Source organism: Lepidochelys kempii, chromosome 17 (genome assembly GCF_965140285.1).
Source record: "Lepidochelys kempii isolate rLepKem1 chromosome 17, rLepKem1.hap1, whole genome shotgun sequence".
Classification (NCBI taxonomy): Eukaryota; Metazoa; Chordata; order Testudines; family Cheloniidae; genus Lepidochelys; species Lepidochelys kempii.
Window position 1 is genome coordinate 19,597,043 of NC_136396.1, and position 12,631 is coordinate 19,609,673.

Sequence of the window (12,631 nt, forward strand, 5' to 3'; positions counted from 1 at the left end):
TGATTAGTCTGGAGGTCCCTGTCCAGCAAACAGTCTTCACACAACTCGCTCCTTCACCAGAGGCAGCTCATCTCACAGTGCAGAAAAATACGGTCTCAAATGCGATCCTGGCCCAGTTGTTGGAGACCTGATTCTGGTCTTGCTTACACTGGCTTCACACTCACATAGCGCCACTGACTTCAAGGGAGTGACTAGGGCTTCACGCCAATGCCACAGAAATCAGCTCGGTTCCGATTACCCAAACCTCAAATACCCAGAATACATCCAGTTGTCGCAAACAGGCTCATGGCCCCTGCTGTGTATGAATTACACTGGTGCCGAGTCTTCGGTCAAGCCGGGGTAAGCTTTGAAGGCAGTAGCGTAACATGGCTGTGAGAGGAGATCCACAGAGAACATCAGCTCCTCAGAGACCGCCAGCATCCCGAAGGATTCGTTCAGCCCTCGGACAGCTGAGGCTGGGGGCCATACAGACAGACAGCTGTTTAACACTGGGCCTGCGTCCAAACCGTGGTTCTCTGACCCTCACCCAAAGTGGGCGTCTAGTTCCAAACTTTATACTGGGCCCAAACAGATCCCCAGATCTGGCTCCAAACTCAGGCCCATCTCGCTAACCCAGCGGCCTTTGACAGTCCATGCTTGGCTCTAACAGGAAAGGGCTGGATTTTTTGTTAGTTTTAACCCCCTTCATGCCTGTCTGAGATAAATCCAAGTGAGGTGCTGGGGCCCCATGCGTGCCTGTCAGCAGCCATGGCTGGTCACTCCAGCCTGAGGATGGAGCAGACTCCCGCCCCTCAACTTCAACAGGAGCCCTGTGCCCGGCGAGCTGACTGGATGGGGTCCTGGGTGATGTGGGCAGACGAGCCCTTAGCAGCTGGGGTTCTGTCTCGGAAGCACCTGGGGGTTTGTTTCACACAACCCTGGCCAGGGTTTAATGGGCTGAAACAATTTGGATTCCAGGATTAGCTGAGAAAAAAAAACCAAAAACCCGCAACAGCCCGTTTTAAAGTTCAGCCCCGGGGCGGTAAGATCCCGAAGCACGGAACAGCCCTTCCCAGCAGGTGCCCAATGATCCCAGGTGCCCCACAAGCGCCCAACGGCTCAGCCGTGAAAATACAGCCCTGCCGCGCAAGGAGCCTCCTCACGCCCAGATGGTGTCCTGGCGAAGGTTGACGCGAAGGGCTGGCTGGGGAGTTCCCCGCATGAAGAGTCTGGGTTTGTGGAAAGGAGATTGCCCCCCCAGGAAAATCCCTCTGTTGGTTTTCTCATCTGTCTGCTGCCGAGAGGTATCCCGAGCTCTGAGCTGGGTTCTGGGCACCCGGAGACCTTTCCCCACCTAGTGCCCAGCCCAGGGGAGCCACACGCTTTGATGGCCAGTGCCCCCAGGACACAGGAGGGAGCTGCCTGGGCTCAGTGACCATGCCTGGGGGTGGGGGATGTAGCCCAGCAGCCTTTGGCAGACCCAGCGCCTCCAGCAGCATTGTTCAGGCTGTGCGTGTGTGCTAGGGACACACTGCTGGATGCCCGGTGCGGTGCAAGCCACACACGGGCCAGGCTGTGCTAAGGGTGTTCCTGCTTCATAGGCTAAGTTCTGTGTTGGCCTGACTGAGTCAAGAGGACTCGTTTCAGTGTGAACTGGCCTCTGTGGCTCCTGACACAGGGCAGCATAAAGGGCCCCCAAGGACTGAACCCCAGAGAAGATGCGGATAACGAAGAAGGATCAGTTATGACTATCCTCAACTCCTACACAGCTTTTCATCACAAGATCTCAAAGCACTTTGGAAACACGAAGGGCTGGATTCTGACCTCAGAGAGACTGATGGAAATCTAGAGCGACTCCAGTAACGTCAGGGGACTTCCTCGGGCTTTAAAGCGGGGTATGGGGGGGGTGAAATCTGAAGCTGGCCCTAGATAACAGAGCCTCCAGGCAAGTGTCGGTCATCACCCCCATTTTACAGATGGGGAAACTGAGGCACAGAAAGATTAAGCGCCTTGCCCAAAGCCACTCAGCAAATCAGGAGCAGAGACAGGTCAGAATCCAGGTGTCGTCACTTCACTGAGCCCACTTTCTAAAGTCCCCCTGGGAGATTTTAAAACCCCACCATTTACCCTTCTGTCCAGCAAGCGTGGGAGTCTCCGTCAAGGATTCCACCCTGTCCCTGGCTCTGGCACTGATATGTTTGCCTCAGTCAAGTCCAGCTGCAGTGTACAGCAAGCCGGTCACTGCCAAAATGCCAGAGGGACTCTGTTGAGCCTGACCCTGGGATCTAACACCATGGTGGTGGACTGGTCCAGATTTCAGCTGGGGAACACATGCATTGGAGGGTGGCAAAGTAAGGATGGTGTAATGGTTAGGGCAGTAGCTAGGTTCAATTCCCTGCACTGCCACAGGTTGTCTCTGTGACCTTGGTCAAGTCACTTAGTCTCAGTTCCCCATCTGTGAAATGAGGATCACGGAAATGCTTTATCATAACTGGCACCATTTATCCCAGCCTCACAGAGGGCAAACACCAGAGCTGGTTGGAAATTTTCAACAGAACAGGTCTGTCAGAATCTGTAGTATCGCTGAAATCAAAGTGTTTTGCAGGAACATCTGGATTTCTGTCAAAAACATCATTAAAATGTCTAAACAAATAGTTTGGACTGTTTCATTTCCTTTTGAGAAGGTACAAAATGTTTCATTTTGACTTTCTCATTTTGTTTTGTCTTGACTTGTAGATTATATTAATTTTATTATTGTCTATACTTAACATTAATCGTAGTTTAGGGCTCCACCCTGCACAGAACCCCCAAACCACATGAAACTCGCCCGGTTTGGGGACAGCCCTGAGCCCCAGCCAAGGTTCTCTGCCTGAAGCCAGGTCCAGTTCTGAGCGAGCAGGGCCTGGCTTAGGCTCCTGGGGGACTCACCATCTTGCATGGTCTTAGCATGATACTAGGAGAAGCTCTGCAGATTCTACCAGGTTTTTTCCCCCCTTGACTTTTTCAGGCTCCCAGGGGTTGAGTTCTATAGAGAGAAACCAAGGCTTCCTACCAAGCACTAGGGCCCCATGGCTCTTAGGAAAGGCCCGAAGCTTTGTACAAGGAAGGGAGGCTGTAGCCAAAGTGGGCACAAAGCCCCCAGACACAAGGGGAATAGCCAACATCTCTGCAGCCCCTGCTCATGCAGAAGGACTGAGGGTAGCTAGCCAGACCTACAGGCCACAGGCCTTGCTCGCTCCATTGACTTTCATGGAGTAAGGGTGGCAGGGTGTGGCCATGGGGAAGGATCGGAGAGTAGAGTTAGAGGGGAAGGCGGTGGGGGAGGATCCCAGCAGATGTGAGAGGAGGGCTCCTGCCACAGCGAGCTCCCTGACTAAGAGGGCTTCTGCCATTCCAGCTACGCCAGCCGCCCAGATGCATCGTGGGGAGGGTGGTGACCAACTTTCACCGCCTGTATCAGAGATGCTGCTACCCCTTGGTTATTTAGTCGGGCCCACCGGGAAGCGCCACGCAGGGCGGAAGATGGCACTGAACGCTGCCCGCCCCTCCTCGGTGCCCTTGGTAGGAGTCAGTGAGGAGCGGGGAAGGGGCAGCTGGAAAAAAGCCCCGCTATTTGCTCCCCTCAGGGGTGTTTATTGGGAAATCTTGATGCAAACCGGGAAATAAACCTTGGAAAAGTGCTTCCTGCTCCCACCCACACCACATGCCCCTCCGGCCACACCTGTCCAGTCCTCCAGCAGTGCATCGGGCTGCCCGGGCCCGTGTCAATGGTGATGGGGGTGGGGGGGGGTTCGGTCTGTGCATGGCACGGCCTGTCCGGCAGACACAGGCCAGGCCTCTGGCCCTGCCCCACGCCGAGAGCTGGGCTGCTCCCGCGGGATGGCTGAGCTGGCATGGCTGGGTTTGCCAGCCCCGGCTTTGCAAGCCCTGAGCGAAGTGACTAGAGGGGGAGGATAGATGATGCGGGGGGAGGTTGGCGGGGTGGGGGAGCTGGGGAGGAGGAAGGCAGGGCAGGGTGGGGGCGAACCGTGGTAACAGAAAAGCATACATACATCCTGCTGTTTTTCACCCGAGGGGCCGTGGGTGTGCCGGCCATTCTGGGCGCTGCCCTTGTGCCCGTTCTGGTGTGGCGTGGCCGAGCGGCTGTGCCAGGTGCGAGAGGAGGACGGGCTGCGGCTGGAGCGGAGGCTGCTGGGCTTGTGGCCGTCCTCTCTGTGCTTGGGGGTTAGTCTGCGGGAGAAAGAGGAGGGCAGATGTCCATGGATTGGCTCCTCGGAGAGGCGAGGGGGCAGCGGCAGGCTGGCATAGCTCCAGGACTTTCTGAAAGCGAGCATCTCGCTGACCGGCATTATACACATACACACAGATAACGGCAGGGCTGCCCCCACGGCGCCCTCTGCTGGCCGTGCATGGTGCTGCAGGCATTCCCTGCCTCAGTTTCCCCCTCCAACATAGATCCCCACCCCCGCTGCCTTCCCACACAGGCTGGAGGTGGTGCCCTTGCTGAGCCCCCTGGCTAAGTCACTCACTAAACCTTAAAACCTTCCAGGGTAAGAAAAGGCCAAACAAACAAAAGGTTCTTCCACCTGCTGGGCCCCTCTTCAGCCCAACCTGCGGGCTCACCCCCAGCCCTCTGGGCTCCCTTCCCGTCCCTCTGCTCCAGGACAGATCCCTGACTCCCGGCTGCTTCTCTGGAGCCCTTCCAGACCCTGCTTCAGGACCTGCCACAGCAGCCCACATGCTCCCTGTCATTCCTTCCCAAACTGAGCCCTCTGCCCTTTTAAAGCCCAGGTGTTTACCAGGCTGTCACATGACCCCATTAGTCCCGCCCCCTCCAGCTGAGAGGCAGCTAATTATGGCCCTGGCAGGGCTGATTGAACAGGGCTGGCTGGTCCAAAGCTGGCTGGCCCTTAAAGGAACAGGCCATCCTGTTACGCACACGCAGATACCTCTACACAGATGTGTCCGCACACATACCCACGTACACACACGGCGGGCCTGATTCTGACCTCACTTGTGGTATTTTACATCACTGGGACTCCACTGAAGTCACTCCTTCAGCCCCGACTGCTCCAAAAGCATGAGTCAGGCCTCCCAAAATCGCGAGATTGGCGTAAAAATCAGATTTTTTTTAAAAAAACCCCAACCGTTTGGGGCTCTTTATTTACTGTCTGGTTTTGGAGCCTTCAGGAGTCACATTTCCAAGCTTTTCTCCTGATCCGCCCAGGCTGGAAATGCCCCCTGATTCCAGGAGCTGGGGCTTTCAGAAAGAACCCCCCGGAGTGCCAGGCTGGTGGTGCAGCGTGCTGCTGGGAGATCAGAACCAGGCCCCATCTTCTCGTCCCATAATACAAGGGGCGGTAAGAGCCAGGTCAAAATGGGGGAGGCTGCAGATACATTGAGGCTCACACGCACCTCTGACAGCCTCACCTACACTCTGCTCACCCATCCCTTCCCAGCTCGCCACCCCAGAGCTGCCTTAAGTCCTCCCCCAACAGGTGGAGTTTTCCCCCACCTCCCATCTCCAGGACGGGCCAAGGTTCCTTGGGGGACCAAGCTTACCTGCCGGGCGATTTGGAGTGGCTGTAATCTGACGAGAGTGAAGTGCTTTGAGAGCTGCAGCTGCTGTGCCCATGGCATCTGCGGGCTGGGGAGATGCTGGGGGATCTGCAAGGGGGAGGAAAGAGGGAGAGCAGGAGGGTGAAGGACCTGGCCAGAAACCAAGGCCCTGCTCCCACCTGAAACCTCACCTGGGCTTGCATCTGAAACCTCACCTCTTTCGCTCTTTGTTTTTCTCTTTCCTTTTGTTCTTGGGGCTCCGGGACCTACGGAACAGAAGAGAACTGAAAACACAGACGGCAGCGCGTGACCCAGCGTGTGGATGGGGAGGGGTTGTCTTCCAAGCTGTCATCCAACCGGCCAGCCCCGAGCGCGGCGCTCAGCATGGGTGCACACGGGGGCTGGCACCGGGAGAGGGAGCAACAGAACTGAAGAGGGGCTCTCAGGACCCCTGCCACGCCCATCCCCATCTTAGCACGTGGGCTGAGACCGACAAGGCTGCACGCCCCATGCTGGGGCAAATTCTCTGCTGGCGTCAATGGCGTTTTGCAGGGAATCGGTCCCATCACTACTACAATGATCCCGGCCAGACTCACTCACTCGGTGTGCTGAGACCCCACTGAACTGTTGGGTGCATGTTTAGCTTGGCCCAGCCCTGGTGATTTCCAGCCCTGGGTGATTTGCATTGGTTTCCAATCCTCCCCCCTGCCCCCGCTTTGAATTTGAGTTCAAACACCCTCCCCCCACCCTCGCTCCAAATTCAAAGCAAACCTCCTTCAACGCAGGGGGAGTCTGGCACCGGTTTCGATGCTAAACCAGTGAGTAGCCCAGGTTGGCCGAACACCGGGCCCCACGAGCCAGTGAACCGTGGCTCCGTTTCACGGGGATTCTCCATCACCCGCGGTCTTTAAATCGCGACGGGATGTCTTTCCCAAAGAGATGCTCCTGCTCGACCAGAAGGCATTGGGCTGGATGCAGAATCACTGCAGGGTTCCCCCGGGCTGTGCAATGCAGGAGATCAGATCGCCAGGATCCCAGCTGGCCTTCGTATCTATGACTCTAAGTCGGCCAGATACCCCAAAGCCGGAGGCCTATCTCATGGGCTCGGGTCACAGGACAGGATCTCACTGTTCTACCCCCACCCACTGTATCCCCCGCTCCAGTTTTCCTGTGCCCTTTTTTCGCCCACGTGTGTATCTCCACCACCAGAGGGCAGCAGCGTACCGACACAAAGCCAGGCCACGGGTTTGGCAAGGCAAGGTGCCTAACCCCCCTCGCCCCCTGCAGGAATGGGAGAGGGGCTTGTCAGGAGCCCTGCGTCCCGGAACAAACGTGGGCAAGGTTGAGCGGGGAGCCAGGGTTGAGGACCGGGCCCGTCTCCCCTTGCGCCAGGGGACGTCTCCATTGGAGCTGGAGCCTCTCGGACCGGATCGTGCTCCGGGGGCAGCGCCTGGAAATCACACCTCCGGCTCCAGCCTCGTCGTGCCCCAGACCTGGACCCATTGAATCCCAGTGGAATGGCTGATAAAGGGCCTGGCTTTTCCATCCCCTCTTGAGCCTTGTTTCAAAACACAAGGCAGAGGGCAAAGCCTTGCCGGAGCGGAGCGATGTGCTTGGAGTTACACCGGCAACCTGAACTAAGGCACGGATCCTCATGCTGCTGGGGGGACAGGGGGAGGGATCCTGGATCTGGCGGTGCTGCTGGGTGGGGCAGGGGGAGGGATCCTGGATCTGGCGGTGCTGCTGGGGGGGCCGGGGGAGGGATCCTGGATCAGGGGACTTGCAGGGGGAGGAATCCTGAATCTGGATCCCCCCCGGCTGTGTAAGCTGGAAAGCTTGTCTCCCTCCCAAACAGAAGCTGGGCCAATCAAAGATACCCCCTCCCCCAGGTTGTCTCTCTAATTAGTGTAGAGGTCAGGGAGGCACATCAGACACATGACAGTGGCTTTCTTTGCCTTCCTCTGAAGCATGGAGCCTGCAATCTGCAGGGCACCGGGCTGGCTTGACAAGCGGCCTGGTGGCTCCCAGGGCCTGTTCCAGTGGAGAGAGTCTGTTATGTCTGCATGCCGAGGAGCAAACGTAGCCCTTTCGCAGCGGCCCGGCCTTGCCGAGTGCACAGGAGGCTGGGATCTGTTGGGAGCAGCCTCCCTGGGGCCGAGCCGGTACGCACGGTACCGACCTGGAAGTGACTCTTTGCGAGCGTCTTACTGGTGGCCTCTGCTGGAGCAGGGAAGGAGATCGGTGCTGGCGGTGAAGTGAAGATGGGTTGTCACTGTCTAGCAACTCCACCCCGAGCCCCCTTTGCTTCTGGCTTCCCGTGGGACGTGCCTCTGGTGTGCAAATGAGCCTGGCTCTGCTCCCGCACCCACTTGGTGTTGACACAGTCAAACAGCTCAGGGGCACACGACCCTGCCTGCTTCCCCTCCTCGGTGAGGCCACCCCTGAACGGTCATTGGCAGGGAGCGAATTTCCCTCGGGGCAGGGGACGGCACAGGCCTGAAGGGAGGAGAGGGTGCCGTGGGGGCACCAGCAGGCAGGGTGGGCCAAGCTAGGGAGTGAGGCTCTTGCATCGATCACTCTCACCTGTGTCTTCTCTTCTTCCGGGATCCAGACTCAGACCTAAGGGACGACAGGGACAAGAGAAACAAGAGACAGAAACAAAGCAGGTGGGTTGAGATACGCTCTGAGGGGGTCAGCCCTGCAACTGTGACGCCCCGAGGGAAGGGAAACTGGTAGCCAGGGAGCTCCAGGGGGAGGGACAATGCCCTTATATTTCAGTGGTGCATCTACATACCCCCCTACAAACCCTCTGTCCACCCGTCCCCATACATACCTGCCTATCCAGCCCTCCAGCCCCAGATATGCCCACCTATTTATCTACCGCAGACAATTATATTTCCATGTTTCACAGCCAGCCCTCCAGTGAAATCATTTCACCCGCAAACCACCTGCAGCTGAATCTGGGTGGGAGGCGGCAGTGGTTTAAACAGCCCATGGCATAGCAGCTTGGAACAGGGGAGGCAGAAGAATCCTGTGTCCATTTGAAATGGGTCCAGCGGGGGGGTGGGATTTAGTTCAAAATAGACCGACCTGCCCCGGGACTGAGGCAGGGCCCCGGGGCGAACACCCCGACTTATACAAAACATGGGATCTCCACTAACCACAACTGGCCAGGCCCTTGATTTTACATCTGGGCCCAAAGAAGCCACCTTCACCAGCGCAGCGCCCCCCGGCACCATGCCGGGCCGTCGGCTCCGCGTGCTGATTCAGAGGTATTGCGCCACGAACACCAGCTGTGACTTTCTTGGGGGGTTATATTCCAGGGCTGAGCCAGCCCTGCCCTGGTTACTTTATGAGAGCTGATGGGCTCGCAGATCAAGGCTCCGTATAGCAGTAATGCTCAAGTCCGTCTACTTGCTACTGTAACACACGAGTGTAACGTCCCGCAGTAACACCATGGCTGAACACTCAAGAATAGCTGCGTACTGGAGCTGTACTGGAGTACTGAAGTAATACCCAAGGACGGCTGCATATTACAGTGACAGGGGCACGCTGGAAGGCCTAAACCAGCTCCTCTAACCGTGTCTGGCCATCACCTTCTCTGGTTCCGGTCCAGCTGGGACGAGCGAGGTGCTGTCGGGATCACACCTCCCTGGGGCGTGTTACCGCCCCCAAAAGAGGGGGGGTGGGGGATCAAAGATTTATCAATGATCATTTATTCAAACTTTGGAATCCTTGAACCCAATAAGATGGCAGTGTGCAAAGGAACCAGTCAGCTGCCCGGCAGGCCGGAGAAGGATTGGCTGAGCCACCTCTGAGGTCACCCAGGTGGTGCTTTACCTCTTGGGATGCTAGTCGCAGGGGGACACAGGAGCCAGAAGGGTGGGGGTATAATCTGAAGGAAAGCGACCCTGCCCGGTGTGGTCCCTGGGGTGGGGGTGACCCTACGTGATTGATCTAAGGAGGGCAGGGGGTTCTCCACCTGGACCCTACCGATGCCACTCCTTGGTTGGCCCTTGGGATTAGCACCCGGTGCTCTCTGTCCACCAGGGAGCGCCACCCCACGGTGCAACGAGGTCCCGGCTGAAGCCCAGGTTGAAGGGGAGACATGGGGTCAGCAAGGTTGGGATTTCACTGGCAGAATAGGAGGGACTCGGTGTCACCGGTCCCTGGCTGCGTAGCCACGGCGGAGTCTGGGCCTTAGCCCCCGCGGGGAGACGCCAGGCAGTGCAAGCGGACAGTATCCAGCCTGACTCTGTGTGGTGCTCTGCCATGGAGAGAGGTTGACGGGCCCGCTACGGCCTCGGCTGACAGAGGGGGCTCCTTTCGCTCAGGCAGGAGAGGCTCCTGCTTCAGGATCCAGAGGCCCCAGGGTGGATCCCCACTGCCGATGACCCGCTGGGGGGCTGCAGCCTCAGCTGAGCAGCCCCACTGTACTGGTTACAGCCCAGTCCTACCTCTCCTTCAGGGGGCCGGACGCCGCACGCCTCCTGCCAAGAGGCCATTTGCACCTGGGCGGCCCCGAGCCCTTCCACACTCCCCCCACCCCCAGCGGGTGCTGCCTGGAGCCTCTGCCCGCTGCATCATATTCCCCAGCGATGTCCTAATTGCTTCTGCACTGGTCATTTATAACATCCCGCTGCCCTCCTGTCCTGAGGGGGATGACTTCAGTATCGGGGGCGGTGGGAGCACTGAGTTCAGGTTTAAGGGCCTTAGCCCAGGCAGCTGCTTTGTAAGCCGGATCGGCTGCTTGCCCTGCATTATTCACGGCCCTGGAGACCCACAGTGCAACACCGGCAGCTGCCGGAAGCTGTGGGGCCAGAGCCGGTTTTGAGTCAATCGAATTACACCAAGGTGAGCTTTGGCCCTCCCCCCCCCCCCCCAGCCACGGATGGATTAACCCTTTCCGCTGCGTGGCCCAGCCCAGCCCAGGAGGGAGCGAGCTGGGGAATGAGGGTGGAGAAGGATGGAGCAGCGAGGGGAAGGGTGACACAGAGAGATGGGGCACGACTCCCCTGTCCCAGTACCTGTCTCGTCTGTGTTTCTTCCCGTTCTTCTTTTTCTTCTCCTTCCGGAGCGGCGAGGAGCTGTCGCAGCTGGAAAGCAAACACGGGAGCCTTTGAGTGGCGGGTGGGATGGGACCTTCCTGCCCCGGGACGGGGCCTCCAGAGGGCTGGAGAGTTTGCTGGGACCAGTGTCTGCGAACACGGCCCCCTCCTGCCCACGCCTCTGAGCCAGATACCCGGCATGTGCCGAACCCTCCCGAACAGCCGGTGCCGTGTCCCCATGAGCCAGCGCACACCCAGCCCGACGCAGGGAGGTTTCAGAGAGAAAGGCTGAGATCCCTCCAAGCAGCCAAAGGGATTTGGACACTGAATTATAACCGGATGTTCAAATCCACTGGGTGGCTCGGAAAGTCTCAGCCAGCAAAAACAGAGTCAAGAGCATTAGAGAGGATCTGAAAAATGGGGAAACGGATTTTCCTGGGCGGTCTTTTGGTTGAAATTTTGTTTAAAAATGTGATTGAACTGTTGTTTTTTGAAACGTTTTGGCCAGCTCTAAAAACACTTCTGCTGCATCTCAGTGCCACCTTGTGGTCCCGGCAGGATCTAACAGGAAACGGGCCACAAAGCCCATGGGCCAAAGATTCCTAACGAGTATTATGATTTATGCTAAGCGTTGGCGCTGTCCAAACACAGACTGAACTGGGAGCCCCGGCCCCGAAGAGCTTCCAGTCTGCGGAACCTTAATACGCCCAGCTGGAGTCAGATGCACCAAAGCCTTTAATGCTGGCGCTTCCCCGGAAGTCCCCGGGAAATCACCCTTCTGCAACGCCTGGCAAACTACGGCCCGCGGGCCACATCCGGCCCGCCGGCCCGTCCTGCCCGGCCCCTGAGCTCCTGGCAGGGGCGGCGAACCCCGGCCCCTCCCCTGCTGTCCTCCCTGCCAGCTGCCAGACGAGCTGCTCTGAGCGGCATGGTAAGGGGGCCGGGGGGTTGGATAAGGGGCAGGGGGTCCCGGGGGGCAGTCAGAGGACAGGGAGCAGGGGGCGGTTGGATGGGGCGGAGGTTCTGAGGGGGGTGGTCAGGGAACAGGGGGTGTTGGATAGGTGTGGGAGTCCGGGGGGGCCTGTTAGGGGGCTGGGCGGGGGGGGTGGATAGAGGGTGGGGCGGTCAGGGGACGGGGTTTGGATCAGGGGTGAGGTCCTCGGGGCCAGTTAGGGGCAGGGTCCTGGGAGGGGGCAGTCAGGGGACAAGGAGCAGGGGGGTTGGATGGGTCGGGAGTTCTGAGGGGGGCAGTCAGGGGGTGGGAAGTGGGAGGGGGCAGATAGGGGGCGGGGGGGTTGGATAGGGGGTGGCTTCCCGGCGGGGCCAGTTAGGGGCGGGGTCCCGGGAGGGGGCAGTCAGGGGAAAGGAGCAGGGGGGTTGGATGGATCGGGAGTTCTGAGGGGGGCAGTCAGGGGGCAGGAAGTGGGAGGGGGCAGATAGGGGGCGGGGGGGTTGGATAGGGGATGGCGTCCTGGCAGGGGCGGTTAGGGGCAGGGGTTCCTGGGAGGGGGCAGTCAGGGGACAAGGAGCAGGGGGGGTTGCATGGGCGGGGGTTCTGAGGGGGGCAGTCAGGGGGCGGGAAGTGGGAGGGGGCAGATAGGGGGCGGGGGCCAGGCTGTTTGGGGAGGCACAGCCTTCCCTACCCGGCCCTCCCTTTGCAACCCCGATGTGGCCCTCGGGCCAAAAAGTTTGCCCACCCCTGGTTTAGGGGCTCAGGATGTGACCCTGAAGCCACCATGTTGTTGACATGATTGCTAAAGGAAAGCATTTCACCGGCCCCTCAGGGTGTCGCTGCACTGGCCGCACATCTCGACGCTCCCTAGCTGGCTTTGGTCTAGTGGCCACTCCGCTGTACAGCGGGGGTCCTGGGCGGGCAGGGCTAGCTGCGGATTCCCTGCTATTGTTCCTCAGGCAGCTAGAGCCAAGCTACCCCGGCCTGTCTCCATGGGCTGCAGTCACGCCCGGAGACTCCCACCCCCCTGGTTCAGAGAGGCAGCAGTGCTTGGCAGCCGGCTGACGTGCCGGGCATTGGCTTGGCACGGCGT

At 58.9% G+C, this 12,631-nt stretch overlaps 1 protein-coding gene across 2 annotated transcripts in view; it reads right to left on the reverse strand.

The window, feature by feature from the left end:
• The window catches only part of SRRM3 (serine/arginine repetitive matrix 3), a 173,163-nt gene that overhangs the window by 22,918 nt on the left and 137,614 nt on the right, over positions 1–12,631 (reverse strand). For both annotated transcript variants that reach the window (XM_073315243.2, XM_073315245.2), the window contains 5 exons: positions 10,566–10,634; positions 8,122–8,157; positions 5,754–5,804; positions 5,542–5,646; positions 4,032–4,209 (listed from right to left, as the gene is read on the reverse strand). In XM_073315243.2, the coding sequence (XP_073171344.1) occupies positions 4,032–4,209; positions 5,542–5,646; positions 5,754–5,804; positions 8,122–8,157; positions 10,566–10,634 (439 nt within the window). The remainder of the gene's footprint in view (positions 1–4,031; positions 4,210–5,541; positions 5,647–5,753; positions 5,805–8,121; positions 8,158–10,565; positions 10,635–12,631) is intronic.